This window comes from Leuciscus leuciscus (assembly GCF_965113295.1).
Source record: "Leuciscus leuciscus genome assembly, chromosome: 2".
Lineage (NCBI taxonomy): Eukaryota > Metazoa > Chordata > Actinopteri > Cypriniformes > Leuciscidae > Leuciscus > Leuciscus leuciscus.
Window position 1 is genome coordinate 20,804,886 of NC_138726.1, and position 23,484 is coordinate 20,828,369.

The following is a 23,484-nucleotide window of genomic DNA, read 5'->3' on the forward strand; positions in this document are numbered from 1 at the left end:
GAGAAGCCCGTAAATGTGAAAAGGGTCCATAGGCTCATTTGAGATGAGCATAATCTGCGCAAGACCGATCACCGGTAATCCCTGTGAGATGCATTTTTGTTTTTGCCTACTCTTTTATGAGTAGCCTACTGTGAATTCAGAAATACTTCTTTTGTCACATACTGTTTTTCGCCTACTAGTAAGTATGAGAACTTGGATGCGGCCAATTTATGCTTGTTCAACTTTGGCAACTGACTTGAAGCAGTGCATGGTGGTTAGAAATTTTGCCCGACTTGAGACACCACGTGACTGTGACGTATGGCATCAAAGAATCATCTGATTCGAGAGCAGACAGGTGACTCAGCAGGTGCAGCTTCTCAAGAGCGGCTGCACAAGCTCTTATGACGACAGCCGATTAGCCAGATTCACCGAATGACAACGATCACGTGTGTTTCGTGTTTATTTTGACAACTTCAGTTCCACTAATGCTCACAAATCTGTATTTTTATAACAGTAAAAGCTCTTTTCATGTAGTCACGACTCACGATGTTATAGCCTATGTCAGTATAGCCAGTCAAGTCAAGTCACCTTCATTTATATAGCACTTTTAACAATATAGATTGTTTCAAAGCAGCTTTACAGTGATAATAGGAAATTAATGTAACAGAGATTGTTTTGGCTTTACAGCAGCTCTAGAATAAAGTTACTTTCCAGCTAAAGTCAGTTTTGATTGATTCCCGTCCGCAACGATCATTAGTTATTAACTTAGGGGCCGCTAATACGACACCGTTCTAACAGAAAACCCTTAATGCGGTCCGGCCACTCAACTGCACAAAACAGTGCCTGGTGGCTCGAGAACGCAAACCATGAAATAGGTTCCAAGGTACAAGCCTTGAAAAATTTATTGTTAATTTTTTAATATTTACTGTTATTCTGGAACAGAATATCTGCTCCTGTACTCATGGAGCCCAGCACATGCATCACTCTTACTGAGTGGAGATTGTTTTGTCCCCACAGGAGGCCACGCCAGTCTGTTCAGCAAACAGGACCTGAGACCACCCTGGTGATTTATATAGCCTACCACTGTCATGTTGTCCAGCCGGATGAGGACATGGTTCTCTGAGCTCTGGCTGGAGTTCCTTGAAGGCCGGAAGCACTGCCATAATTTCCAGGCAGTTGATGTGCCAGCCCGACCCGTCTTGGAGGCATCTGTAACGAACACTTTGCTTTTGAAAACGGAGCCCAGTTCCACTCAGGACTCTGGAACAGCCATGGGTCACCCATAAGGGGGTCGCACACCGGACGAGAAGCACAGCGCCGCGTCGCGCAGTGCCACGTCTTTAAAATTCGAACACATTATTCTCTATGAGTGTACACACACCAGCGGCACCATTCGGCGTCTGTCCGCGGTGCCCAGCAACGGCTCAGGACCTTGTTAAAAATCCTGCCGCGCCACAGAGCGCCATTTACATAGTTTTATACTACATTTACATTTATTTGTCTCAAATCGTAGTTAAGTCTGTTAAGTCTGCAGACTTATATACTGACTTTACCCTGTGCTGCAATATACATTTAGTTTACATTCATTTACAGAAATCAGCTGCTTGAATGAAAATTGCTGATGTTATCGGATTTTCAGGTGATATTCTCAATTCATTCAGTTAACGGACGCTCTGAGGTAAAGTGTTCAGACTGCAGACTTAGCAACGATTGTATTTAATTGTACAGTACAATCATAACATAGTACAGACATTATCTTAATTCCATAATGTCCTTAAACATAACAATATTGCTGGCCATAAACTGAGAAAGTGCGCGTCCGGTGTGCGATACCTCGAGTTGTCCTAGACGCGACACGGCTCGGCGCTTCTCGTCCGGTGTGCGACCCCCTTTAGAATGATACGGCCATCGCGCCATGCTCGAGGTGGGATGTGGGCCTTTAACCATTGTTGTAGTGGCCGCATGTGTAACAGGCCCAAAGGGACTACTGAGGAGGCTGCTGCCACGAGGCCCAGTAGTTTTCAAGGGGAGGTTGATCCCTGGTTTGAATGCCGATGCTAACACCTGAATTTTCAGAGAGTGTCCCTGCGAAATCCAGGCAAATCGAACACTGCCCCAGGAACGCGATGCGTTGGCTGGGGGACAGCGAGCTCTTGCTTATGTTGATTCTGAACCCCAGACTCTCTATAGATGGCTGAAAAGCAGAGATCTGTGTGCACACAGTTCCTCTTTCGATAAGGCTAAGAGCAACCAATCATCTACGTAATTTAGGATGCAAACTCCCTATTGCCTCAGGGGGGAGAGAGCTGCATCCATGCATTTTATAAAAGTGCGTGGAGCTAGGGACAGTCTGAATGGTAAGACTGTATATTGGTATGCTACCCCCTCGAACGCCATCCTTCTAGTGGACAAGGAAGTAGCGGCTGCAGATGGCAGCACTACGGTGGGGGGCTGAAGCCTGCAGCTGCATAAAGTGGAGGAGGAATGCTCCTTTTGTGAAGGTGTTTGATTTTTATTTGATTCACTGTAACTGCAGATGGCAGTACTGGCTGCAAAAATAACTCCCTGAACTGAACAGGGGGTTGGGAGGTGAATACATGGTCGTTTTGTGGGCTTTAGACTTCCATCCGAGTGCTGTGGGTGGGCAGAGGTGCACAGCGACAGCGGCCCCAGGTGAAAAAAAAGTGCACTAAAATACATTTTATTTAAGTGCACTTAGTACACTTCCATAATACACTTTCATAATGTACTGAAAGTGCTCTATTTTCGACACACTTATTTTGCACTTAATATACTAAAAGCTTATCTTTAGTACTGCTTAATATAAACTTAAAATCATCTTAGTGTACTCAATTGTGCTTTTTTGAGACACACTGAAGATGAATTTAAGTGTATTTTTAATATACTATTTCATATTTTTAAAAAATGTATTTTGTTACCACTTTAAGTATAATTGAAATCATCTTTAAATACAATAATAAACTATTTAAATTATAATAATATTAAATTATATACAAATTATACTTAGAATGTATTCCTAGATTAAAAAAAGTGCACTAAAATACATTTTAGTATACACTTCCATAATACACTTCCATAATGTACTTAAAGTGCTCTATTTTCGACACACTTATTTTGCACTTAATATACTAAAAGCTTACCTTTAGTACTGCTTAATATAAACTTAAGATCATCTTAGTGTACTCAATTGTGCTTTTTTGAGACACACTGAAGATAAACTAAAGTGTATTTTTAATATACTATTTCATATTTTCAACAAATGTATTTCGTTACCAGTTTTAGTATAATTGAAACCATCTTTAAATACAATAATAAACTATTTAAATTATAATAATAATAATAATATGTAATTATATACAAATTATACTTATAATGTATTCCTAGATTAAAAAAGTACACTAAAATACATTTTATTTAAGTGCAATTAATACACTTCCATAATGTATTTAAAGTGCTCTATTTTCACGCACTTATTTTGTACTTAATATACTAAAAATTGTTCTTTAGTACTTCTTAATATAAACTTAAGATCATCTTAGTGTACTCAACTGCATGTGCTATTTTGAGACACACTGAAGATGAACTTAAATATGCTTTTAACATACTATTTCAGCTTCAATTTTATCTTTAGATTAAATCTTTAATACATTTTTAAATACACTTATAAATTATTTAAAATATAAGAATATATCAACTGTGCTATTTTTATACAAACTTAAGATGAACTTAAACATGATTTTAAAATATTATTTCAGCTTAAATTTTTTCCCCCCTTAGAGCAATAGAACCCATCTTTAAAACATTTTTAAATACACCTTTAAATTCTTTAAAATATAAGAATATACAATAATATTATATTTATGGAAACTAATTTATTGTAAAAATGTATTTTAACTATGTCAAAAGTACTTTTATAAAACATTTAAATGTTAATGGGTTTTTTTTTTGTCAAAGTAAAGTAAAAATATACTTTTAATTAGTGTATTAATAGTGTATTATTTTTACAGTTGTTTTTAGCACAAAAAATATGAATGTACTACAAATGTACTTTCTTGTACTTAAGTGTATTTTTAGTGCACTAAAGTACACTTTTTTTTCACCTGGGTCCTCTAGCGGGGGAAGTTTGGTGTATCCTTTTTCCTCCACGACATATAAGTAAGGCAAAATGTTTTTTAACCAAACATCGCTCTATTCGCTCTTTTAGAATGAAAAAGTTTGCTTTCTGCTTGCACTGTGAAATTTGATCTTTTGCTTTTAGCTGGAAAGCTGCAGTTGAGAAGTTATACCTTTTTCTGGTGTATCTTTATCTGGTGCATAGACCCCATGTCTTGTGAGATTGCTTCTATTTTGTCATTTCTGCAGGTGCTGTTGGACGGCGGGCGCACCCCATCCACGCTCAAAGTGTACACGGCAGGAGGCTTGCTTTAACGGTGAGAGAAAAGGCTTCTGTGTCGTCGTAGTCTTCGGAGTCAGCGAGGAGATGATCTTCACGCTGAAGGAGAAAAATTCTGACTTGAAATGATTTTGAGCGCAACTTAAATAGCCAGTTGGCTCCACCCGTTCGGGCGGGCTGAAAAGCCATTTGTCTGTGCAGGTGCACAGACGTGAACCAGTCAGGCTTCGGTATTTAGGAGAAAACAGAGTCTCCCCATACCGTCAGGAAAACTCTGACACAATCCTCGTTCCGGTATCGAAAGGGAGTGCTTGTTTCTTGAAAACTGGTTCTGTAATAGAGTGACGTTTGTGATTTTATTTTGAGATACCAATTTCCAGTATCTAGGAAAGAATTTAATCTAGTTTTCAAGACCATCTCTTTGAAAATGTGTATGCTCTTTACTGAACATGTGAACGTATGGCTGTCTAAATCTGTAATATCTGAAGGGGTTCATGTAAATGTTAATGATGTTGTTCCTTAGGACAGCGTTTCAAATGTATCAAAGGGTGCCACTGCATTTAGTAACTATAGTTAGTATGTATGAGCGCAGAGAGAGCTGCACTTGTGGCACGCGCCAATACTAAATTCATGCTAACATCATCAAGTGTTACTCTTTTGCCGTAAGTCGACTTGCGTACGGCCGTCTGCCGGAAGCTAGTTATTTTAGTTGAAAAGCTGTTTGGGACACTTTTATGATGGATATGATGCACTTAAAAAAATAGTGCCCATTCACTCCCATTATAAAGCTTGGAAGAGCCAGGGCATTTTTTTTTATATAACTCCGATTGTATTCGTCTGAAAAGAAGAATGTCATATACACCTAGGATGGCTTCAGGATGAGTAAGTCATGGGCTAATTTTCATTTTTGGGTGAACTATCCCTTTAATGGTGCTTAACCATGCTTCACTGATAAAGAGTAACATTCAAGGAACAATATGGACTATGGACAATGTGTGCGTCATATCTGCAAGGTATGGACTTCATATTTGTATTATGTGAACTTCAAAGAATGGGACACCACAGGAAGCTAATTGGAAGCAATGTTTATTAATTGGAGCACAATAAAGACACAGTTTTGCATCTTACATCTGTGTTCATGGAGTTTGTACGCATCAATCACTTGCTCACTCCTGTTACCAATACCAGCAGCTTAATTGAAAGCCGTAACACAGTTTTTTTATGCTTGCTTGCTTTACGCCTTTGTGTGCCTTGTGTGTGCTAATATGATACATTTTGCTGACTTAGCACCTATCACCTGCAGCTGCAGACACACATTCAAGCCTTGTGTACAGGTTTGACTATACTAATATAGTGAAATATCATGAAAAACCTTGTGAGAAAATATTTACGGCTAGGGTTCGGACTAGAACATCTTATTAATCTAAAAACGATGGAAGTCTATGAGATGTCTTCACTAATTTTGTAAAACAACCCTTTAATGATCTTTGTTCAAAATGTGGCTTGCAAACCCAGCTGTCCATTTTCAGGATAAGTGCTTAAGTACTTACACCAAGTAAATTTCAAATATTCCAGGTTGTCAAGAAGTTGCTGGATAAGAAATTAAGTTACTTCCACTGTACACCAAGAAGCAGGAAAGTTAATTTAACAGAAGAGGTGAAATATAACAAGTGCTGTATATATTTCCTGTACGTTCATATGCACATGCTAGCTAGTTTGGTGACCTAAAATATAAATGTCTTTCATGATACCACAAAGCCATAAAAGGGTGGCTTTTAGCACTTTAAATGGGTCATGAACTGCATTTTTTTAATTGAATGTTTCCTGAGGTGCACTTATGTTAGTATGATTTTTACATCAAATATTGTCATTTAGAAATAAAAGGCCATTTTCTACCCTGATTTAAGCCCTCTGATTTGAACACTGTTGGAAGGGGTGTCTCTGCTGTGAGATTTCAATGTAAACACCCAGTGCTATGATTGGCTAACATCTTGCATATGAAATTATTACATATGGAACTCCATTGATTTTTTTTTTTTTACTACGTATTACCATTACAGCTATTGAGATTAAATAATTGTGAAAAGTGTTGATTATAGCATTATATTTAGATATACACCTTGGCATGAAAGGTTGCAGTGATGAGCATTGCCAATGGCAGACATGTATAAATAACCACTTTCCTAGCATTACTGTTCTTTGGAAGGTTTATGTTATTTTTAGTCCAGCGATCCCATAGCCCTCTTCTCTGCTGCTCATCTCACTAACGTACCAGTGGGCGGGGCCAAAGACGCAATGATGTAGAAGTAGGATTTGATTCTGCAGAGGCGGTCTTTCATCGCACTATTACGTTCATAATGTGACAAATCCAAAGGAGTCGTTTTCTAAGCTTGGATTCAATAAAAGCGGTTTTGGAATAACAAAGAAGTTGAGTGTGTCCAAGTGTTGTCCATTGACATTAAGTAGGTAAACAAAAAAAAGAATTATCTGGTTTAACATAGGCTATATATTAGTCAACTGTTTTATACATTAAAAAAAAAAAAAAAAAAGCAAACAAAAAAAAACAAACAAAAAAAGTACCTGCAAAGTTTTGAAAATATAGTTTATTGTCAAAATAGACAAGGCTCTCAACTTCCTATAAAAGGAACTTTATAAATAAAAATGTTTAGTTGCTGTACCAGTACTTCAGGCAAAATATAGAAGTCTATTCAGTTGGGAAGATAATAAAACAAAGATCAAGTGTTGAAGGATAAAGACAAGAACATTTGTGCAGTGACCTTTACACAGGAAAAAAAGAAAAAAAAGAAAAAAAGTGACCAGTTGGAAATCTTGAAATTTACATTTGTAAGACTTCATTCATGAGCACAGACCCAATACATTCAGAAATATGGCCCCCTTTAGGGTGATGCTTTCCTGTACTTTTTAAGTCTTCAACAGTCAAACAACACAACTTTGAAAACACATCTAATGATGAATGTGCGATTATAAAAAAATAATAATAATACTTCGTGAACCCTTAATTTGAGCATAATTATGACCATTTTAGATGAGGCTGGCACGAGGTCAAAGCCATTATTAAACACTATCCTTAATGCTTTCAAAAACTACAGTAAATACCAATAAACAATCAACTCTCCATTTTGTTCCATGTCATTTTGTGGCAAAAAACAAAAACCACCAGACAAAAAATCTTCTATTGATTAAAAAACTTGAGTATTGCTTCCCCAGCAGACTCTTACATTCATAAAGTGCATTCAAATGTATCTTTAAACTCCAGCCCTTCCCACCACCTTCATCTATCTCAGCACTCCTCAACTATAGTTCCAGCTGCAGAGGAGTACAGTTTTTTCTTAATAAGCCTAAACCCAGGCCGAAGCTTAAGTGCACGGTGGGTACCAGGTGGGAAACACGTACCAATGCGCAAAAAATCCCTCAGACTCGGCCAGCCACCACCATCCTGTTTGAAAACCAACGTCAATTCAAAGGTTGGCACCACACTTGCATCGCAAGCAAGTCGCTCGAGTCTCTCACAGCGGTGGTGCTGCTGCTCTTCCAGCTCGAGATGCACATCCAGCACACAGCCCCGCAACCCACACGGCTCCCCTGCTGCCAACCTGAGCATGTCCCGTGCCACCCGCAGGGTGAGAGTCTCTGGCACAAGCACATGGGCACATTTCAGCTTGCTGGCTTTGGCCCTCGACAAACAGCCCTCAAGCAGCTGGCTGAGCTGCTGACATGTCTGTTCCTCACACACTTCAGCACCCAAGTAAGGCTCTGCCAAACATCGTTCCCAAAAGTCCATTTCTGGAGAGAGAGAACAGACATGAGGTTAGACTTAGGGATGCATGATATATTGGGAACATATCATTATTAATTTACTGGTTTTCATCAGATTGGATATTTTTCATCTGATATTGGGTATTTAATCATGGATTCTTGGTTCCACCCATTTTCAGATAACATTTACTATCTAGCACCAACTTAAAGGGAGAAGGATTAGGCTACAACAAATATTAAACCCCTTAAATAGCCCTTAAAAAGCATTTCTTGAGCACGTTCCTATAATAGAAAACCAACCTCACCCCACATTTAAAATATTTTTTTAGCAGGCTTCAAATTGAACATCCGTATTTTATACTGTACTATAATACTGGCTACTAAAGTAATTTAGACATACAAATTGTTAAATTTCACTACACCTAAATTCGAGCTCAAAATCTGAAAACATCAAGTGGAACGGAACAACTAGACTAAATGCTTTTATTAATAAATGCATTTAGCAATTTAAAACGTTTTAATTGGTGATTCAGAAAATGCATGGTAGGCTAGTAATTTTAGCAAGACCACAATTATCATGTAATGTATCTAATTTTCAATAGCTAATTTACACAGTAACAATTAAGAATCCCGATTACTACTCTATCCTAAAGTCGTGGCCACAAAGGAGATGATCTGGATAACAGAATGACTTCATCGGTGTTGACATGACATCACCGCTGCAGCTCTGCACCATCAGCGCACTGAGTGCAGTAAACAAGTCTAGCTCTCAAATCCAGTAGAATTGTTTGAAAATCATGTTAGCGCTCCACAAATCACAGACACTGAACATTATACATGGAAAAATCTTACCAATTCTATCTTACCATGATCGATGCAAGTCAGGTCATATCCTCTACCAGCAAATCCAGAGAGGCATTCCGAGTTTCTGTTTAATGTGCTTGTTGCAACCATTGTGAAAATCCTTAGAGTTGTATAAAGTGCTGAAAAATAAAGATTCTGGATTAGCCTAAATGCTACACACCAGAAGGAACGATGCAAAACTTCTATCCAGTAGCCTATGCCTAAATTATATTCGAGCAAAAGTATTAAAGCTCACTTTTCATAGTCTCGATGATTAAGCTTACGCAGTTCGAGATTTACAACAAAAACATTAATAAGGTTACATATTGCATAGCTGCAATCACTAACAAACGCACATTTTTGTTGTTGCAGTCATTCAAACGCAAAATGCTTTACCAGAGTATCACTTACTTACGTATCGAATACTACGACATTAAAAAAAACGAAAATATAATATACTTACCCTTGTAAAACGGATATAATTTTAAAATAAATTCATACAAAAACTTATTTCAATAGCACAAAGACTAATACACACACCTCCTTCAACATTCACGTGTACACAGACTAACAAATGAGAGAAGCCACTAGCTCAAGCAGTATTTATAGCTTCTCTATACCCACGTGCGTATCAAACATCACAGACCAATCAGCGCACGTTTTACATTGTGGAACGTACTGACTTCTACCGGGCAACCAGTTCGCACTTTAGGCTCTTGAGATCCACGACTGTTTGTTTCGACGATTGTGATTTGCTACATGTGCCAGCGCTTTACCCAATTGCTGAGTGGCATTAGATCTTTCTTTCTTATTTATTTATTGATTGATTGATTTATTTATTTATTTGGTAAACAGTAGTTTGTTGCTACCTGTTGTTATTACCACCACCAACAACCATGATCCTCACAGGATTCAGGATTCAGGATCCCTCACAGGATCTTTCACAGGATTCAGTTATAATTTTTAAATGTAAGATTTAGAAGACTGTTGAAAACAAAACAAAATCCTATTATTTGGCTAGACAGATCCTTCCTTACAACAAAATATGTGTCAATGAACTCCAGTACAGTCAGCACTGCTAAAATGTGTGCATTGTGTAATTGTGCATTGTATACATTTAAATGTCGACGAAGTGTGATTTCCAGGTTTAAAAAAGTTATTTAAATTAATATCTCCCATTTTTTTCCGATGCTATTTTATATGTTCAGTTCATTAGTGTGTATTTTAAACTATAGTTTATAGATTACTTGAGATAACGGCCTTCTGGCAAGCTGTTTTTGTGCATGTCTGCTACACATCCATGTTATGTCAAAAGTTACAGAACATGGGACATTTAGAAACCACACAGCACTGGAATGTTGTTTTCACCCATGAAATCTGACTCATACAAACACGTAACTGGCAGAGTATATGAAATCCAGCCATCCTCAGGAAGATCCTGGTCACATGTATTAGTCATCATCAGTGCATCTCATAGACTGACACAAGCAGAGAGAGTGAGAGAGAAAATGCAAGTGGGAAAAGAGAAACAGATGGAGTTGGAGAAATGTATTACATTAGAAATGTTTTTAAAGAAATGTCATGGCAGTTACTAGGCCCTGCAGTTCACAACACAACAAAATTTTAAAAGCAAACATAAGTTCACAACACAATGGAAACAAGCCACAACACAATGAAATCAAGCCACAACACATCGGAAATAAGCCACAACACAACAGAAATGCTCCTGAACCACTTTAGGGGGATCTCAGAGCATGGTAAAGTTAGTTTTCCGTGCCACTGTTCTATAGAGTCAGCAGTCTTACAAAGATATCAATACCACAATTAGTTTTAACAGCCATTGTATATAGACATGAAATATTCATTTCACGTGCAATCGTTCATTATAGCTGCATATTTATACTCGAGAATGCTTTGACACACTAACACGCCGCATGATGCCAATTCCAATTCCAAGTGGTTAAAACGTATAATTTGTTTTAATTAAAATGACTTTTAACATAAAAAAACAGACATGTTCAAATTCCAAAGCTTGATTGTATTGGTAAGACTGACTAACTGACATTTTGCCAATACCTCCCTTCATGTATTTACACTACAGTAAACAATTATTTTCAGAAACAATTACTGTAAAACACCAAAAGGGCTTTTTTCATGTTCCAAAGGTTGTACTACGTTCCTAGTAACCAGACTGACATACAACAGGTGAAATTGTGCCAATACCGTTAGTCTGATTGATTTCAAACTTGACAGGTGTCTTGCTAAGGGCATGAGTAAGTGCAGTGCCAAGTTTGATGTTGTTTGGATTAGAAATGCAAATATATCGTTAAATATTTCGGTAAAAGAAGCACTTAGAAGGTTGTGGTTTAAAAATAAACATTCTGACATTAGAGGGTTGTGGTTTAAAAATAAACATTCTGACATAAACACTCTGTCAGCTAAACATTAAGTCAGCTACACTGTTTACTTCTCAATATTATATTTTATTCATGGCCATCATTTGTAGTAGCCTATTCACAAACTGTTTAATCAAACGTAGCGTTTTTTCGGAGTTCACTGTGTAGCCTGCTCCCTGAATCGTCGTGCTTATGCATTTGTGGATGTTAACTGAATCTGTAAGTCAGCTACGCTGTTTACTTCTGAATATTATATCTATCTATAAATTACAGGAAAGTCTTTCTGTCTGTGTGTGTGTGTGTCTGTTATTCGTATATCTCTCGAACAGTTAGTCCGATGGATTTCAAACTTGACAGGTGTCTTGCTACGGGCTCGAGTAAGTGCAGTGCCAAGTTTGGCGTTGTTTGGATTAGAAATGCAAAATATATCGTTAAATATATCGTTAAAAGAAGCACACATTGGCTTTTGCCGCTCTAGCCGCTGGCCACTCCCCCTCTCACACTGCACACTGAGTGAGCACAGTGCAGGACCAGAGACAGAGAGGGTCGAAGAAAGCAGCGGAGCTTAAGTAGCGTTTTCTCGGAGTTCACTGTGAAGCTTATGTATATTAATGATCTTCCTTGTGTTTTGAATTTTTCTAGTTCTTTGCTATATGCTGATGACACTGTTATTTTTCTTTCTGGTTCTAATATCGACACAATCAATTACAAACTTAACACAGATCTGCAATATTTACATAACTGGCTGCAAGATAATCATTTAACACTTAATGTCAAGAAAACACAATGCATGTATTTCTATTCATCTAGGAGACAGCTATCCATATCCAATCCTATCACTTTTTCTAATCAAACGCTTTCAACTGTATCAGCATATAAGTATTTGGGAGTCTATCTTGACTCACATCTTACTTATCAAGAACATGTTCAAACCCTAACCAGAAAGTTAAACCAAAAGTTATATGTTTATAGCAAAATTAGACCATACTTGTTGCTTTCTGTTTCAAAAACCTTTCTTCATGCCATCATTCTGTCCACTTTGTCATATTGTTTACCTGTTTGGTCACTAACAACAAATGAGATTATTGAACCAGTAATAAGACTTTATAATAGAGCTCATAAGATCCATGTCAGGCTTCCAGGCTGGACTCACCACTGTACTGCACTATCTTTGTGTAATGCCTTGACATTCCAGAACTATAAAATAAGCCATGGGATAAACCTGTTTTATCAAATCTCAAATGGACACACTGTAACTGCTCTAACCGAATTGGTTCCGAAACTTAGCTCAAGGTCTGAGCGCACTACGAGATCTTTTACAAATGGACTTTTGCCTTTACCGGCTTATAGAAACTGTTATGGACAGAGATCTTTTTTTTATGTGCTCACTAAAACCTGGAATGAGATCCCACAGCACATCAGAACTATCACATCAAGAAGACTATTTAAAATGACATTTGCTCGCCATTTAATGGACAGGTATGTCTGTGACCATTGAGACGGCTTTATAGCCCCTCCTGTTGCCCAATATCTTGGTTTGTGTGTTTGTTGTTGTCTCTAGCTGTCTAGTGTGTGAGCTTTGTTGTGTATGTGGTTTTTATGTTCTGCAGAGCAGGAACCTGCTGAAAATCAGTTTTATACTGAGCCAGGCCCGATTGTCCTTAATCTTTTCCTGTTTTAAAAATATAAATAAATAAATAAATAAATAAAAATAAGCTCCCTGAATTGTCGCGCTTATTCATTTGTGGATGTTAACTGAAACTGTAAGTCAGCTACACTGTTTACTTCTGAATATTATGTTTTATTCTGGTTTATTCTAGAACATTATCGCTACTGTGTAATAGTAGCCTATGCTATTCACCAACTAAACATATCCTATTCAATGCGTTCACAGTCTCTTTCACGGCCATCATTTGTAGTGGCCTATTCACAAACTGTTTGCTCAAGCGTAGCGTTTTCTCGGAGTTCACTGTGTAGCCTGCTTCCTCAATCGTGTAGTTCAATTTCCATATTTATTGTATGTCATTATGTCAGTATCAGTATTTGCTTTCTACCATGAACAAATAAAAATGTCACTGAACTTTTGCTGTGTAATTGTAACAATGAGCACTCAAACACACCTTACCAACAATTACTAAAAACACACACAAAAACTGATTTTGCACGGGCACTTTGCACTAGTTACTATAAATTACAGCAACACCGCCGCTTATCGGAGAGGACTGAATTCTGATATCCGCCAGCAAATGGTAATATATGATGATGTTATCGGACTGGAAAATTTCATCCAACGATCGATTCGCATCTCCCAGCATCTCACTGCATGCATGCAATTCAAAGTGATTACCGATCACCGAAATTTGGAATACTGTCACAGATTAACACCATCAACACCAGACCCTTCAGCTCCACCCACTCGATCAGCCTCACCTGAATTCTAATTCATCACATGGCCTTTCCTCTTCTTGAAGATTCCTCTGGTTGCTTTTTGTTTGTTTGTTTCATCGACAAATAAAAGTTAATAAACCAGTGAGGACACTCTAACACATATTCAATCCGGGAACCTCCACGAGAGTGAACTAAATCTATCAATGTGTGTGATTATATGCATAAAATGATAAATGCGATGGCTCCAACATTCATTTGCCTAACAAGTCAGATGGCAACTAAATAACGTTATGCAAACAGCTTATTTGACATTTAATAAAATATAATTCTCGGTTTTTACCACAGAGGTGTTAGAACGCCTACAAATCCGAAATCCGACATTAAAAAGAAACTTTGACCACGATCATCTGAGTGTGTAATGGAGCTTGCGTCTCACACTTTTTGCACCGATCAGGTTCTTGTTCCCACAATGCAACGTGTAATTCAAAATATGGTCAAAACATGTAAAAGACAAATACGGAAAATTCCTTCAAATTAATGCGGTACATTGTACCATATTTTTATGTACACGACTGTTTTTGTTTTGTTTAGTTTTTTTTCAGTGAAGATAATCAGCAGTACAGGGAATAGGTGTGTAACTCAATTAGAAACCATGGAAACAAACAAGAAACTAGAACTCAGGAACAGGGAAAGCCAAAGTAAAACACAATTGCTGCGTCCCAATTTGCATACCATCCATTCTAAATAGTATTTGAAATTAGAATTAGTGTGTCCCAAATCGTAGTATGTTGAAATGTGTATTCCAAAGATAACCGAATGGCCTGCTTTTTCCGGTTAGAATCCGAAGTGCAGATCCATGCACACTCTAATGGCCACTATTGCCCACAACTCATTGCACGTTGGACGAGAATTTTACTTCGAGTCGCCATTATCCCTGTAGCACCTGCTGCTGAGAGCTCGTCGGCTGCACGGTTGAGCAGGCCTGGAATATAAACAGCACGAAGCGACCTCAGATGCTTCTGACTCCAAAGGAGGAGATGGTGGGCGAGTTGTGACAAGCGGCGGGAGCGTAGATCACCCTGCCGGTTGTGTACGCAACGGTCGCAGTGCTGTCCGTACGGACCAGTACATGCTTGCCTAGTAGCGGCATTTTGAAGTACTGCTAACAACTCGAGGCAGTTGATGTGCCAATGCAGTTGAGGCCCCGTCCACAGACCTGAAGCTGCATGCCCGTTGTATGTGGCCCCCCAGCCAGTGGCAGAGGCATCCGTGGTGACCACAGGAACGAAGGGTCTGACCACAAGCTGAGAGTTTGGTGATAGTGCGGGGTCACTTGGACCCGGCACGAGCCACTCTGCCACGCCCATCTTGGGACTCGATTGTGGAGCCAGTGTTGGAGCGGCCTCATATGAAGCAATCCGAGCGGCGTTACTGCGGCTGCAGATGCCATATGTCCCAGGAGCCTCTGAAAAAGTTTCAGTGGTGCCGCTGTTCTGCATCTGAGCGACCTCACGCAGTTCAACACTGACTGGACACGGCCCTCTGTGAGGCGCGCTGTCATGTTGATTGAGTCCAACTCCATAACGAGAAAAGACATCCTCTGCCCGGGGGTGAGTTTGGTCTTTTCCCAGTTGACCCGAAGCCCTAGGTGGCTGAGGTGACTGAGCCTCTCGACACACAACTGCTCTCTCGACTGGGCCATGATAAGCCAGTCGTTGAGGTAGTTGAGGATACAAACACCATGCTCGCACATGGGAGCAATGGCGCCTCTGCGACTTTCGTGAAGACACGGGGCGACAGGGCCAGCCCGAAGGGTAAGACTTCAAGTGGGACCAACGGCACCACGTACCCGGGGTGGGGCAGCACGGCGGAATGCAAGCGGGACCAATGGCACCACGTACCCGGGGTGGGGCAGCGCGGCGGAATGCAGGGACCCGACTCAGACGGCACAGTGGCCCGGAGTGGGGTCTGAGTGTGTGGTGCAACATGTACCTGCTTCCGTCGAAGGGCAGAGTGAGTGTGAGGAGGCGACAGTGCGTCGCCTGGGGGCCAGTGGCGGAACAGAAACAAAAGATTCTCCGCCCGGCCCTCCACCGGGGGAAGGAGCGGTGCCTTCGCCATCTCCTGAAGAGCAGTCTGATCCACCTCTGGGTCGCCCGTGTCAGGGTCGTTTGCACCTTCGCTTGCCTCCTGGTTTGGCAGCGGTCTGGACGGACGGGGTCGACTTCCTGCTGCTTGCTCCACGCTGAGACCTAGGTGGTTGCTGCTGCTGAGGTTTTGCAGGAGCGGAGGACGTATATACGTAAATAACGTGAGCGACTGAAAGGGAACTGTATTATTCAACATAATACAATGTCATAGATCACTATTTTAGCATCAAACCTGAAACAGAAATGCTACCAAATCTTAAACCACAACAGCCCTAAATAGAGTTGTTCCAAAGTGGTGGCTGTAAATTGGGAAAGTAGCTGTCAGAGGGAAAGTCAGTAATCATCATATAATTTATGAAGTAGTTCACAACCTGCTTCTTTTTTGTATACTTAAAAATAAAGGAAATTGTTAAGTTTTACCAAATGGACATCTTCAAATATAATTCTGTCTTCTACTTGTCTTTGACTGGGGGTCAACTTACCCCAGTAGGGGCCATCTTATCCCTGTTTTAATATTTGACTATAAGAATTAAATTACCAAATGCTTGTATTTATTTCAACACATTGGCTGAAGCACATGCTAAATTTATATCTAAATATGTTACAATTTAAAAGTAAATCCACATTGTTCTTAAGGAGAGTAACTTCCCCCGTTACCCTACATTAACATGTAGGTCTATGTGATTAAAGGTACATTAAAGGTATAGCGGAGGATTTTCCCGAATTTTAGAAAAGAACCGCCCTCTCCACTTTTTGAAAAAATGCACATGCGCAACACTCTACCTGCTCCCGAGAGGGAACGCCTATTAAACGCTAGCATCGCTAATCATAGCTTACATTAACTTTTACTAGCAGTGATTTTAAATGGATTTCTCCAAATAGCATGCCAAACTTTACCTGTCAAATAGAAAGAGGCATCAGTGGGAAGCCCAACCTGTGCTTTTTTTTAGTGCACACCAGCTGTGAAATATTCTCCCAAAAACACTGGTCTTGTTTCTTTCTTCAGAGGCCTTCTCTTCTTGTCATACAATTCGTAGACACTTTTTCTCTTGCGACCCTCAGACATTTTGAAAAAACCCGGTGAGAACGGCGAGCTTCAATGAATGGCTGAAACCGTAGCTCACCACACATATACACCTGAAAGTGCGCATGCGCAGAAAGGACGAGCACGTACGACGGCCTTACGTAAACATATCACCAGAATGATTGACAATTAGGAGGACCAATAGTCTTGATGATCCACCCGGAAAAAGAAAATCCTCCACTATACCTTTAAGCTAATTATCCTTTATAATTCAACAAATATTAATATATATAACTAAGAACTGATCAAATCCTTGGCTTGTAATGATTAAACTATGTCGATAAAACCATTATTTTCTATAGCATGCTATATTAACAATAATCTGGCCTTCAATAAGTTTGGCACTACTTGTCCATAATAGCTCACATTGGTAAAAATATCTACTAAAACAACCTAGGCAGTACATTTTAGAAACCAATAAACCAATGTGTCTTTAACTGGAAATAAAATAACAATGACCCATCATAATTTTCTCTTAATGACCCTAAATAATAAGTGCAGTCAGTCACAGTGCATTAAGAACTCAGTGGCAGTAGTGAAAATCCAGGTCCATTTGAAGTTCTAAACTTCCTTTAATCTTTCAAAATCTTAGCAGTGCATACAGAAGGTACAAAAACAGTGTTATTCGCTTAAAAATTCAGACAATCAAATACTTAAAACAATTTAAAAACGAGTAATAGTATATGACAGCATCACACAGAACAGTCAGTTTATAGGAACAAATTACACTGACCAAAAAATAATAATTGTTATGCACTATTTGATCAAAAATATACAATACTTCAGTAACTTGCTGAAAATAATAATAACAAAAAAGCTAAAATAATGACCAATCAGTTAGTTCAAGATATAAATGCTAAAACAATGGATATGATGATATAAATGCCCAACAATTAGAGTCAAGGAACAAATTACACTGACCAAAAATAATAATAATTGTTAAGCACAATTTGATAAAAAATATACAATACTTTTCAATAACTTGCTGAAAATAATAATAACAAAAAAGCTAAAATAAGGACCAATCAGTTTTATTCAAGATATAAATGCTAAACCGGGCAATTTTTAATTATGTCACAAAGTTAAAATTACAAACTAGGAAATTGATGTGTAAAAAGTACTGCATGTATATGACCAACTTTCCTTTACAGCAAAGTTGCAAAGCTGTGAAGAATTAGAGTTTACAATCCTATTCAAATAATGGAGTATGTACAAACACAATATTTCCTGTTTGCTGTCCTGAAACACAAACACTTATCTTAAAGTAAGAAATCATTTGTTTGTGGGAAGCACTCCATCACTCCTTTCCTCTTCAGTTCCTCTGTCATTATTCTTCATTATTCAGAGTAAGTGAGTGTGGATTCATGGCTAATGTTGAACCTCTCTTCCTGCAGAACTCCACTTATCTTGCTGCAGCTGTATTAAATGGTGATAGAGACAATAAAAATGTAGACACAAAAACCGAAATTGGCCAAATCATTGAAGGTGATAAGTGTATAGCAAACCTGGAACACTTTACAGAGGGAACACTCTACACTTTTCCCTTTGGGACATAAGTGTAGTATTTTTAATTTAGTCTTTTAAGAATTTTGTGAAGATCTGTAAGTTAATAAAAAAATGCTTTTATCGCAGAAGACCTGTTTGATTTTTTTCAACAACTGTTATCACTGTAGGTACACCGTTAACTAACAGAAAAGTTATATTTTTGTTGCTGTAGGCTTTATAATCTTGAAAGAAATTGTCTGTGTATTGCAAGTATTAATTGCAAACCATAAATTAACAGAAAAAAATAAAAAAATAATTACAGGACAAAGTCAGAGTAATGAGTTGCCAGTATATCTTCTATTATTATACGGATTTATAACATTTGCAGTTTTTATAGGCTACCATTAAATAACAGAAAGTGTCCTGTTTTTTATTGTACTTATATATACACCATAAAACACAGAAAGTCAAACACACTGTCAATTAACAGAAAATTAAAAATGTTTTAACTATGGGACCAAATCCGAGTAATGAGCTGCCAGTACTTAGAGTGATAACAAGACTGAATAGTTGTAATAAATCATTTACCCACTAGAGGGAGGAATTGCGCCTTAAAGTTGACAAATTCATTGCTTTAAAAAACAAACACAAACATCAAGCTACACACAAACATTCATTAGCTCATTGCAGAATAGCCTTTCTCAGGAATTGTTTCTGAGGTTTATGAGAAAATGTTCAAAAATAATGTCTGACTATTGTCAAGTTTAATGATAATTAGAATTAGACTGATTTTCTTTGACAGAATTTTATATCCCAAAAAGAAAAACATCTTTTTGAGGAGGTTTGGGTTGTTGTAATATTCTATCCTTTTTGTCTATTATGTATTCTATACAAAATCTCTGCGTTTAACATTTTCATGTGGTAAACACAGACGTAAATTGTACTACATAATGATATTTTTTTTTCATATTTATACTTATATAAAACTATTGTGCCATACATTGGGTAAATAGGAACAAACCACATAGTCACATTGACATGCTGGACACAATAGCTGTTCAAAGTCACAGCACTCATTCAAATGTTCTTTTCAACAAAACAATCAACAACATTTCCTTCATCGTAATCATGGTTTGAAGCATGCAGGGACTAGGTCAAATGAAATTGCACAATTTTAACCGCACTCTGGACTAGACCTGAGTTTGTAGAGAAAAATATTTCCATATTAAAAAAGTCTGTGTTTATACACAATGACATTGCAGGTCTCTAGGGTCACAGTGTTAGTGATAGTGTTTTGCAGTGGAAATGCCTATCTTTGATCTCCCTATTATCTTTACTGGGTGGCGTTTAGGGAAAAGGGGTCAGAGGCAGGGGAATACTGGCGTTGTGGAGGTGCGATAAATAGGAGGAAGCACCTTCCATTGCATCCACAATGAGATATTCAAAGCCCTCGGCTTCCTCTGAGTGTTTGGAGATGGGGAATGCGATGTAATGCCGAGAAGGGAAGGGTGTGGACAGATTAAAGCGAGAAGAGAACAATCTGGGTATGAAAAATGGGATTGGATCTGTCTTATTGCCTGTGAGAGGCTTTTGAATCAAACAGCCGAGTCTCACTACATCTAATCTGGGATTGTTTGCACTACACACTAGCAATAAAAACATATAGCGACCATGCCAAACACATGAGTGAAGAGTGAAGTTATGTAATAATAAATATCCAGGCTTTTGATAGAGATGCTTTTATGTATTAAAGGGACAGTACTCCCAAAAATGAAAATTTTGTCATCATTTACTCAAGATCGTGTTGTTCCAAACCTGTTTGTATTTCTAGAACACAAAATTGGATATTCTGAAGAGTATTTGCATCAGTTTTTGTCAAAAAAGCTTTTGACAATTTTCATAATATCTTCTTGTGCTTCACAGTGAAGAAAGATAATATGTGCATGGTTTGGAACAAACAAATTTGACTTTTAAAAATGTAATCTTGCAGAACTTTAGAAAAAAATACCACTTTGCAAGATTCTTAATAAAGATGGCTGTTGTATTATAGATCTGATTCCTTATGTACGGTTTTATTTGATTTACTTGGTACTATGAATTTGTTAGTAGAAAATACATCCCCATTATAAACAAGACTATCTAAAGTCTTATTCCTGTGTTCTCAAACATTTATGCAGTGATTATCACAGACAGAGAAGTAAGTGACATACCATTGTCCTCTCCAACTGATGTCTTACTGACTCCTAACAGCATAACACCGTCTTTGTTACTGTCTGTCCTCTGGAAAGAAGCACTGAGTGCCCGCAACAACATAAAAGAACACCAATAAACGATAACGTGAGCCATCAAAATATAACAATACATCATACACTTACTGTTAAGAATTTTCATATTCGATCAGCAATTTAGTAAAATTAAGATTTTAGACAAGGGTAATGTATAGAATTGAATACTATCATACTCTACTGCGGCTACACTGTATTCAACCCACCCAAAACTTCATTTACAGTTCATGTTTAATACAGGTCGTGGCATTTACATTTTTTAATCCACATTTGTGTAAAAAAATAAAAATTCTGATTAAATAATATGCAAATAAAATGACTTCCAGTTCAATCAAACTCAGCCGAATCACTGTACTGATATTCAGAACAGCAGCACTCTTGTTTGTGCAATATTTTACAATAACAGCTAACTGGCTGTACAGTATCTTTATACCTTGCAATCTTAAGATTGAGATTATACACTCACTTCTCTGTTCCATTGTCAGCCATTTCTGAAAAGAGGGAAGATACATGATTATCATTTATGGAGTTACTGACAGAAATAAAATAAATATTGCATATAGGATTCATTCAGATTTAGTCACCTGGCCGATGCTGGACTTTTGTACACTTGAATTTCAAGTATATCATTGCTGCCAGAACAATACACAGAACAGGCAACAGAATCCACAGATATCTGTTTTCTATGAAGAGAAAGATGATTATGATTATATTCTCACCAAAGATTTTCAACTGAGCTTAAATATAATGGAATTTAATATACCTGAATTATCTGCAAGCTTTCCTTTATCGGGTCCTTTATGGAAAATAAAAAATTTTTTACACACAGGTCTTTTGTACAAAGCATTAAAGCAGTCACAGACACACAAATTGTTGTATTTTAATTACTGCTGTCATTTAGCTTCTTGTAGTTGGATAAGAAAGGAAACCATGCTTATCTGATCTACATGCATTAAAATATAGTACATGAAAAACAATGTTAGATTTTTGTAGATCAAAAAGTAGATCATGGTGCTAGCAATGCCAAGATGGCTTCAGTGCCCAGAGAATGCAAGACTTATAAAGTATACCTGCAATTCAATGTAAATTACTTCAGATAAAAGTGTCTGCATCAATTTTCCTCCACAAACATTTGTAAAGATATATAAATGGAATTGAATTAGATACCAAAATTTCAAACTATTCAACCATTTCAAAGTGTGGATTAAGTATCCAAATCGTTTTTGGGCTGAATGTATTAATAGTTGGAGCTCCAAAAGTTGTATTTATAGCAGAAAGAGTGTTTAGAACATTTCATTCAGGAATATTCCCTTTATGAAAGCCATGATTACAAAACCTACCTATGATTGTGCAAATTGTGAAGAAATGCTCACCAGTAGATGCTTTGCTTGATGTTGCAGTGCTGGTTGGTTCAGGTAGTGAAGAAGGATGGCTGGTAAAAGTGCTGTTGTGATTTTGTTTTTTAGTTGTGTATGGCTCTAGAGTTGCTGACGAGGAAACGATACAACATATATTAAATATTACTTCATAATAGAATAAAAAAAAAAACATAACTCAGACTTTATATGAAAAAATTGCTTACTGGTAGTCAGATTGTTTACAGTAACTGGATTTTGTGGTGTAATGCCTGTTGTTGTATTTGTGGAAGAAACAAAAAATAATATGTATAGACAGAAATTAGAAAACAAATTAAAAATCTAAAGCATATTTCAGAAATGTCATTGTTGCCTACACATTAGCGTCAAATATATAACAGAAGTATATTTTAGCTGAGTTGGTTAAATGAATGACATGAAGAATCAAATTACAACAAAGACAGAAACCACCATTGATAATATTGATTTATAAACAAAGATGTAACAGTGGTGTACTGCTCCTTCTGCTGAGCAAAGAAACAGTGTCTATCTGCATTTACACATTTAGAAGACATATGCATTTACATATGTTCCTCAATTTTAAAACTCTGATGCAATAATCTCTGCTTCCAATTACAGAAAACATGTACATCTTAAATTATTTCTCAATAAAGAACCAATGTGGATAAGCCATCATTTTACAAAATCAGACTCAATCAGTGGAAAGAACGATTTTATTAATCTGTGACAAATCAAACAAAAACTCACTGTTGGATGTTAAAGCAGTGGTGGTAAGACTTGGTGCTACACTTGAAGCTGCAAAGAAACAGATATAAACCACACTCTAATGGTCACTGACACCATTTATTGACCATGTTCAAACTGAGCATGTTAGAAACATACTCAAACAGAACATGTTGTTATGTTCATGTCTTTAAACTATTTATTAACTCTTTAAAACAACTGTGTATAACAACAAATGTGTATTAAAAAATTCACCAGGTCTGCAAAGTGGTGTACTGTCTCTGTGTTGATTTCTGCTATAGCAGTTTACCGTAGGCTATATTTTGCATCTTTTTTTGCAAAAAAAAAAAGTTTACTAGTTGGTGTGCCTCCAGAAAAAGGGTTGATAAACAATGGTTTAGCTTACTAACCATAAACTAGCAGAAAACAAGAGAAAATAAATATGTTCCTCGATTTTATGCGATAAAATCTCTGATGTGATAATCTTTGCTTCCAATTACAAAAACATACTTGTACATCTTATGTTATTTCTCAATAAAAGAACCAGTGTGGGTTAGCCATTATTTTACAAAATCAGACTCAAT

General features: G+C 37.5%; 2 protein-coding genes across 4 annotated transcripts in view; both read right to left on the minus strand.

Annotated features, from left to right (window-relative positions):
- Positions 1 to 6,978: 6,978 nt before the first annotated feature.
- Positions 6,979 to 10,841, minus strand: LOC309486048 (DNA damage-inducible transcript 4-like protein). 2 transcript variants are annotated; one of them, XM_082153127.1, is made up of 3 exons: positions 9,477 to 10,841; positions 9,037 to 9,153; positions 6,979 to 8,197 (listed from the first exon to the last, which is right to left on the minus strand). In XM_082153127.1, the coding sequence occupies exons 2-3, from the start codon at positions 9,122 to 9,124 to the stop codon at positions 7,695 to 7,697; spliced, it is 591 nt and encodes a 196-aa protein (XP_082009253.1). In that variant the 5' UTR covers positions 9,125 to 9,153; positions 9,477 to 10,841; the 3' UTR covers positions 6,979 to 7,694. The 2 variants fall into 2 exon arrangements, with proteins under 2 accessions (XP_082009253.1, XP_082009254.1); XM_082153128.1 differs by lacking the exon at positions 9,477 to 10,841 and having other exon boundaries at positions 9,037 to 9,466.
- A 6,742-nt stretch (positions 10,842 to 17,583) lies between these two features.
- LOC309486055 (uncharacterized protein) overlaps positions 17,584 to 23,484 on the minus strand; it is a 34,194-nt gene continuing 28,293 nt past the window's right edge. For both annotated transcript variants that reach the window (XM_082153151.1, XM_082153152.1), the window contains 8 exons: positions 22,925 to 22,972; positions 22,384 to 22,428; positions 22,175 to 22,288; positions 21,565 to 21,597; positions 21,386 to 21,484; positions 21,268 to 21,292; positions 20,727 to 20,809; positions 17,584 to 18,447 (listed from right to left, as the gene is read on the minus strand). In XM_082153151.1, coding sequence (XP_082009277.1) covers positions 18,434 to 18,447; positions 20,727 to 20,809; positions 21,268 to 21,292; positions 21,386 to 21,484; positions 21,565 to 21,597; positions 22,175 to 22,288; positions 22,384 to 22,428; positions 22,925 to 22,972 — 461 coding nt within the window. In that variant the 3' untranslated portion in view covers positions 17,584 to 18,433. The remainder of the gene's footprint in view (positions 18,448 to 20,726; positions 20,810 to 21,267; positions 21,293 to 21,385; positions 21,485 to 21,564; positions 21,598 to 22,174; positions 22,289 to 22,383; positions 22,429 to 22,924; positions 22,973 to 23,484) is intronic.

Coding starts and splice junctions, on each gene's coding strand:
- LOC309486048 (XM_082153127.1), bottom strand. CDS start 9,124: ATGGTTGCAACAAGCACATTAAACAGAAACTCGGAATGCCTCTCTGGA. Junction 8,198..9,036: donor CCTGACTTGCATCGATCATG/GTAAGATAGAAT, acceptor CTCTCTCTCCAG/AAATGGACTTTTGGGAACGA.